Here is a 7,889-nt window from a genome sequence, read left to right on the forward strand (position 1 = left end):
GGAGGCAGACGGGGAGGAGGAATAGGGAGAAAAAAAAAAGATAAAGGACATAATAAATGGGTCCTATGAATACCACCACTTAGTTCAATAAGCAGCTTCCGGAGAACCTATGAGCCTGGCCTTGGAACCAGGCACTCATGAGCCACAGTCCATTCATTCACACCCTGCAAGAAGAGTGGAGAAGCTGAACAGGTTATTTCTATACAACGTGGAAACACTGTTTAACGGGAAAGTCCACTGGGGCACGGCAGAAATTCCTGTGTGCCCAAGCACATACGGACGTGGAAAGTTACTGAGTTAAAGTGACCGACCATTAATTAAGGCGCAGACCGATTCAAAGACCCACTATTGTGGAGTCCATTGTCACTCTGCTTCCATAAAACTAAGCTTGTTTTTACAAGACTGTTCTGGAAAAGTGAAATTTAAACAAATTCACAACCCTACTAGTACGGTTTGGTCCCTGTTGTTTCCTTTAAAGACTGCAAAACACTCGGGCAAACTTAAAATACAAGGATTAAGTCCTGTAATAAAAAAAAAATTAAGCCGAAAATAACTCCAGTAGTAACATTATTTCTACTTGTGCTGTATGCTTTAAAGTTTTTGCAATAGAATGGTTGGAAAATACCTTCCACTAAAATCTGCTGAATGATGACTGATTTGCGCCTGTTCATTCAATTGCCTAATGGCAGCTACGTAGAAGTAAACGCCCGACGAGCAAGTGCTTTGCAACAGAGACCAAAGAAGTGTGTCCCCAGGAATTCCAGAGGGGCGGTGAATTCTAATGGGACCGCCAGAGAGGTTCCTGTTCCCTGCGTAGGGCCTGGGAGCAAATCCGCGTGGGGGAAGGCCAGCGGGGCTTTTAGGGCCGGAGGGGGTGAGTCATCCCTCAGGGTGGGCTGTCGCCTGCTCGCCCCCGTCCGCCCGCCGCGGCAGAGGGGAGCGCCAGGACCAAAACCCGGTCGCCCGCGGCGTCCGGGCAGCGAGTCCGCCCCCGGCCGGCGGCTCCCCAACTCTCCGGAGGATGCGGACCCGGGATGCGCCCCAAGCTCACACAGCGTGGCAGACGCAGGAGCTCGAAAAACAAAGCGAGTGGCTGGGCGGGCGCGGTGGGCGCGAGGCCGAGCACACACGTTGCTCCGAGCCCGGGCGCCAACGGCGAGCCCCGCCGACCGGCCCAGGTCCCCCAGAAGACCCCCACAGTCCCGGTGCAGGGATTTGAGGAACCCCGAGCCGAGGGAGCCCCCCGCCCCCGGGGCCCCTGCCGCGGTCGGAGCGGGGACTAAGGCTGCTCGCCGCGCGGGAGCCTCGGACTTTTCTTTCGGGGGTGTGTGTGGGGGTGGGGGGGGGGTAAGATGGCAGGGCCGGGGAAACAAAGGAAACTCGGGCCGGGCCCCGGGAGCGGCGTGTGTGGCTCGCGAGTTCGCCCCGGGTCCTGTGTGGGAGTCGCCGGGCGCCTGTGCCAGCCTGCACGCAGTCGGCGCGGGGAAACATAAAGCAGCATGCCAGCAGCCGGCGGCGCCCTGCCGCCCACCTGCCGCGGCCCGGCCGCCCCGGGGTCTCCCGGGCGGCGGCGGAGGGAGGGGGCGCGGGGGAGCCCGGCGGGGGAGGGGGTGGGGAGGGCGGGGAGGCGGCCGGCGGGCGCGCGCGGGGGGCGGCGGCGACGGCGGAGGGGAGCGCGGGTGGGCGGGCGGCGCCACGTCACGGCTATTGTGGCTGTCCCGGTATATAAGGTCCCGCCGGCCGGCCGCGCTCCCCACCTTGCCTGCGCCCGCCCGGAGCCAGTGGTTCTTCACTCACCCCGCATCCAGTGAGACGCGCCGCGCACCGACGCCGACGGAGCGGACATGGGCAGAGCGATGATGGCCAGGCTCGGACTGGGGCTGCTGCTTCTGGCGCTGCTCCTACCCACGCAGGTGAGGCCCTGGCGCCCGCGGGGCTCGGGGGCCGCGCCTTGTGGGGGGGGGTCGGAGCCTCCCCCAGGGGACCGACCTGCGCCCCCAGCGAGGGCCGCCGACTGGGGTTGCGGAGAGAGAATCCCGCAATATCTGGCCTGGGGGAGGGCAACGTGGAGCCCACTTTCCGCTCCCCCGGCGGGCTGCCCCCACCCTCCCGCGGCCCCGGGAACAATGCCCCTCCGCGCGTGGGCCGGGAGGCCCCTGCCCTGCCCCGAGTCCCAAGCAACTCCTTCCCGGCTCGGCTGGAGCCCACCACCCGTTTTCTCCCAGAGGTCCGAGGCCCTAGCGGGAAAGAGAACGTGTCTTTCCCACCTCTGGAGCGTCCGGAGACCTCGGGCTGTCCCGGGAGGGCACCCCGCTTCCCTCCAGGAGTGTCTTCGCGCCCCCTGCGCACCACACAAAGAGGGGACGATCTCACCCATCCTCGCCTTAGCTGGTTCGGGGATCCCGAGGAAGCCCTGGCTTTCGGGCCCTGTTAACCCACCCCAGTCCCGCGTAGTTCCCGGCTGAAGCCTGGGCGGGGACCCGCTCCTCACCCTGCGCTCTCCCGGGTCCGACCTTAAATTACACGTCCATCTCTTGTCACCTGGGAACCCCGTGGTAGCTCCGATTGGCTACCTCTGGGCAGGCGGCGGGTGGGACGTTGCCGTCCCCAGTCGAGTCCCCGCCAGGCTTTGTCCCCATCGCCGCCGCCCCCTCCCAGATTCTCTATCCCGGGAACCGATTTCGGGTCAGCGCGGTTAACGAGGACTGCGCTGCCCCGCAGGTGGCTGCGTGGCCTCCTCGAGGGAGGCTGGGGGCTGAGCCGGGAGAACCGAGCGGGGTGGGGGGCGCGAGGGGGGGCGAGAAGGGTCAATTTTTTTTCCAGTAGCTCGCTCTCGGAGGGCAGAGGTGGGAACGTGGGGCTCCCCGCCTCTTACAATGGGGCTTTATGAGGAGTGTCTCCTGAGCTTTTCCTCCGAGAAGTTGGGTGCGACGGGTCTTTGGTCGCCCACACAGCTGCCGTGCTCACCTGGAAGCGCGGCCGGGGAGCGAAGCGCTCCTCGGCTTCCCTTCCGCGGGCCGGGTAACTGTACCCTATTGTTGTCTTGCGGGTAGGCTGCGCTCCGAGCCTTTCACAATTCCTCCGTGGGGGAGGGGCGCGGCCACAGAAAACGTGCTGATCTCCCTCACCCGCACCCCACCTCCTTTCCGACCAGATTCCCCCCCACCCCAAAATTTCAAGAGGGAGGTTTTAGGTAAGCAAATCTAGTTTGGTAGGGAAATTTTTATTTAATGTCAATTTCACATATTAACATTAGTTTCTTTTGTTGGTGTAGAGGACCTTTAGATTCTCCTATAGGTGCACTACGCTCTGTGACAAAGGTCACACGCTGCACTCACACTAGAAGGTCTTTGTATACATGAGAACAGATAACCTATAAGGCATCCCAAACCAGGTATTGTCCCCAAACAGCTCTGGTTTAGATACTTTCCCGTATTATTAGTGCTTTCCTTTTAGGGAGTGCCATTTCCTGGCAGGACAAGCACACAGTAGGTGCTCAGTAAGCATGTTGGACTTGACCAAGATTTTCCTTTATTTTGGGTAGGATTTATACATTTTAAGCCCATATTTGCTTAATGATGGGTTTTACAACAAAGGGAGCTGATGCTGCTATATTATCTTTGGATCATCGGCAGCAAAATGGACATGTGGCCCAGACCTGCCTGGTGCCATATCCTCCCTCCTGCCTGTAATCAGAAGCCCTCTTAAACCCTGTCTCGTAGGGAGAGCTGAAATCTCCCATCTGTCTTTGTTCTGTGACAAAGGAGAGATTATCACGTGCCCCGCTGGACTGTGCATTTCGTGACTTGAAAAATCAGTGTGGTGAATGGTGCCACTCAGGCGTTGGACACTGGGGGAACGTTGGTTCTTGGCCACAGCATTGGACTTAATGACCAGACAGGGAGGCTGCTGCTGGTGAAAACTTAACACCAGACCCTGTTGGTGTCTTTTGTGCTGTCATTCTGACTCCATGGCGTTTGGGGGAGAAGTCCTTTTGCTTCAGGAAAGACATTATCTTTTTCAATTTAAAACAAATGTTGTGGCCACTTTTGAGAAGAACTATATAGATCTATATAATTTCAAGATTTCAAGGAAGCAGATAATATATCCCATGTCCCCTTAAGTTAAATCCAAGGCTTTGTTAAATGGGTATGGGAAAGTTACCTAGCAAATCCAGGATAGACAGTTTGACAAATGTACAGATTTTACAATATTTTAGAATCCAAGTTACTCATGCAACTTTCAAAGCTTCCCCTTACTGGGAGACCAGGGCAAATCTTTTGCAATGCCAGTAAGTCGGCATCATCACAAAACCTAGATTAGTTAACTTGGTCCTTTATTTCTTCAAAGAATTAAAAATAAAGCCACACTCTTGGAAGCTAATAGTTAGAGGAACGTTTTTGGTCGCTGCTACCTTTGCAGTCCTGTAGGCATCTGTAGGTAGCTTGTGTTGAATCAAAAGAACGATCTTAGTGGAACTAAGCAAGAATTCAGAACTAAATGACAGGTAAGGAAACAATGGGAGAAGAGCGATCTAGGAATCTCTCCTTTATCTCATTGCATATTAAGGATGCATAGAGGCAGCTGTGACATGTGGAAATTTACCAGTGTAACTTTTTGTATATTTTAGATTTATTCAAATCAAACAAATATAACAGTTGCAAGCAACAATTCCCAGAGTACCTCGACTGCTCCCAATCCAGCTAATACCACCACCACACCAACTGGCGGTGCTCTGCAGTCAACAGCCAGTCTCTTCGCGATCTCGTTCTCCCTTCTACAGCTCTACTGTTAAAAGACTCAGGCCAAGAAACATCTATACTTCCCCATCTTCTAAACCCAATCCAAATGGCGTCTAGACATCCAGTGTGACAAGGAAAAACAGGTCTTCATTGTATCTGCTAATTCCACACCTTATTTTATTGACACCGAAAATGTTGAGGATCCCAAATTTGATTGGTTTGAAGAACATGTGAAGGGTTTGACTAGATGATGAATGTCTATTAAATCTGCTGGAGTTTCATGTACAAGATGAAGAGACAACATCCAAGATTAGTTAAGAGATAATTTCTTTAAATGTGTCTTAAGAAGTATGGACATGTAAAATTCTACCTTGAAAATGAGACTAGATTTTATCTTACCTAGATGTAAAAGATGAGATGTGAACACATTCAGTTTTCATTCGGTTCATTACATCTTCAAGACCATTGAAAACAGTTAATCCAGAAAGCTTCCATGATTCTATTTATTCGTACATTAGAAGGAACTTCCAGGAGTTACTGTAAATCCTCAATGCATTGTTTCAGCAGTACTAACTTAATGCCTGTGTACTCTAGATAAAAAGTTTTACCTTGTTAAGCTATCACTGTTTCTTGGGAACTGAACTCTTTCCTCTGAGGCTTTGAATTTGATATTGCATTTGATTTTTTATATAGTAATTGACATGTTTCAGGGCAATGATGGATTGGAATCTACCCCCGATTAAAGCATAATGAGTAAATTTTGCTTATATACTGATCACTTACTCGTATTCAAGAGTGCCAGATTCATTTAGCTAAACTTAGATTCCAAAGAGTAGAGGAACATTGACCTCCGCTAACTTCAAAATGCTTTTCATTTCTGCATATGTTGAATACTTTTTGTAATTTAAAAAATGATCTGTTTTGAAGGTAAAATCAACAAATCTTGAAATTAAAAAGGCAAAATGTGTGCAGAAGCCAAAATTGTAAATCAAGTATTTGGAAAGTGAAGACTGGAAGCTTACATTAAATTTGGGAAAACTTTTATACTCTTTTCTGTAAATACTTTTTTTTTTTTTTTTTAAACTCTGAATCAGAATAGCCACATTTGGAACACTTTCTGTTAGTCAATATTTTTAGATAGTTAGAACCTGGTCCTAAGCCTAAAGTGGGCTTGATTCTGGCAAGTAAATCTTTTTACAACTTCCTCGATGCACAGAAAGCTTTTTAAAAATAGACACTCTAAGGTCCTTTGTTCGCATGGTCACACACTGATGCTTAGATGTTCCAGTATTTAATATGGCCGCAGTAGTCTTGATAACCAAAGTCATTTTTTCCCATCTTTAGGAACCTATACCAGAACAACCATATTCAACAGATCTCAAGCTACTGTGTGTGTGAATGAACATTCCATTTTGTTTCATACCTGAATGCTGTACATCTATTTTGGATTGTATATTGTGTTTGTGTATTTATGCTTTGATTCATAGTAACTTCTCATGTTATGGAATTGATTTGCATTGAACACAAACTGTAAATAAAAAGAAATGGCTGAAAGAGCAATCTATTGAATTTTAAGGTTTTTTTTTTTTTTTTAATTTTTTAGAGGAGGGGAGGGGTTGGGGAGAGAGCAAGAGTTGGATGCTTAACCAACTGAGCCACCCAGGCGCCCCTATTGAATTTTAAGTTTTTCTGATGCAGCAAATACTTTGTGGATTATCATGGTTGTAGGAGTCTATTTAAGCTATTAAGAACATATCCGTATTTTCCTATTAACCAGAACGTTGTAGTTGAACTGTTTTGCATTGCATTGCATAGCAGCAGGAGGTTTTGACTAAAGAATTAATCTGAATGTGGTCATCTTAAAGCTGGGAAGGAAGATTGTATACTCCCCTAGTTATTCAACAACTTGGGCGCCAGCTGTATTCCAGGGTACTGAAAATGGAATGCTGAACTTGCTGGGCAAGTTACTTTGGTTGGGAAAGAGAATGTATATGATGACAGATAAGCAGTATGTTGTCACTTAGTGCTGTGAGGCAAACCGGCCAGGGTGGAGTCAGGGGCTCTGGGCTGCATCATTAGGGATGGTCTTGGTGCCATTTCTGATGGAGGGAACATGTGCTAAGTTCCTGAGTCTGTTTAATGACTGGTGCTGTTTCTAGATCTGCACTGAGGTCCACAAGTCAACTTTGGTTTCCTAAGCTGCCACTTCTATCTGCTCCTTTTATATTCTAAAGTTCTTTGATCCTTCTAGTGTGTTCCTGGACTCCTAGTTCTACCATCTTTATTGCTGGTCAGGGACTGCCAGAAAAGACAGGATGGAATTTGGGAGTAAGTGGGAACTAGTCTGCAGGTGGCAGTTTCCTCTTCAAGGAATGAGTTCTGTTAGGGCCTTTCAGCTGATGGAATCAGGCCCACCCAGAGTAGGAGAGTCTAAAGTCAACTGATAACAGACATTAAAAACATTTACAAAATCCTTCATAGCAACACCTAGGTTAGTGTTTGGCTGAGTGGTGGGACTACCCAAGTTGACACATGAACTGATCATACACTCTACCTCTTGTCAACCTGGCATTCACACTCCACTCTGAAGCACACTTAATTAACAAACAAGGACAATAACAAGATGATAAGTCCAATGTGATGGAACTATCCTGCATACAACCCCAGACAACCCTTCTCCTAGAAGAGGATGCAAACTCTGGATCATGCTCACTCGTCTTGATAACCCACATAAATGCTGAGATACAAAGTTTACTGTTATTAGTACATAACGTTAGATGATGAGGGAAGAAAACAAATCTGCTCTTTGCATGTGTGTGTATAGACAAACATAAGGAAGAAATATAATTCACAGTTCTCATTGCAGCAACTGGTCACATGGCTATAGCTGGTTTTTAGAGCTGCCTTCCATCATCCATTCCATATTTCCTTTGCCCTCAGCAAGCGCTTCGGCTGGTCATGGTTCTTAACCTGGAGAGGTGACTTAAACTTTTGTCTGAATTTGGTTGTGGTTTTCTACTCACTTCAATCACAGGACATGGTAGTACTAAGAGATGCCTCAACAGCTCTGTTCCAGACGTCCTGTCGCTTAGCAACCCGAATTTCCCTTGGTAGTCGGGATCAATCACTCTACCCAGTGGAGTAACT

General features: G+C 49.3%; 1 protein-coding gene across 1 annotated transcript; it reads left to right on the forward strand.

Moving 5' to 3' along the window:
- Positions 1-1,779: 1,779 nt before the first annotated feature.
- CD24 (CD24 molecule) lies at positions 1,780-6,304 on the forward strand. Its single transcript, XM_080806451.1, has 2 exons — positions 1,780-1,913; positions 4,631-6,304. The coding sequence occupies exons 1-2, from the start codon at positions 1,845-1,847 to the stop codon at positions 4,793-4,795; spliced, it is 234 nt and encodes a 77-aa protein (XP_080662577.1). The 5' UTR covers positions 1,780-1,844; the 3' UTR covers positions 4,796-6,304.
- The last annotated feature ends 1,585 nt before the right edge of the window (positions 6,305-7,889 follow it).

The sequence above is a fragment of the Martes martes genome (genome assembly GCF_963455335.1).
Source record: "Martes martes genome assembly, chromosome: 6".
Classification (NCBI taxonomy): domain Eukaryota; kingdom Metazoa; phylum Chordata; class Mammalia; order Carnivora; family Mustelidae; genus Martes; species Martes martes.

Coding starts and splice junctions, on each gene's coding strand:
- CD24 (XM_080806451.1), top strand. CDS start 1,845: ATGGGCAGAGCGATGATGGCCAGGCTCGGACTGGGGCTGCTGCTTCTG. Junction 1,914..4,630: donor CGCTGCTCCTACCCACGCAG/GTGAGGCCCTGG, acceptor TGTATATTTTAG/ATTTATTCAAATCAAACAAA.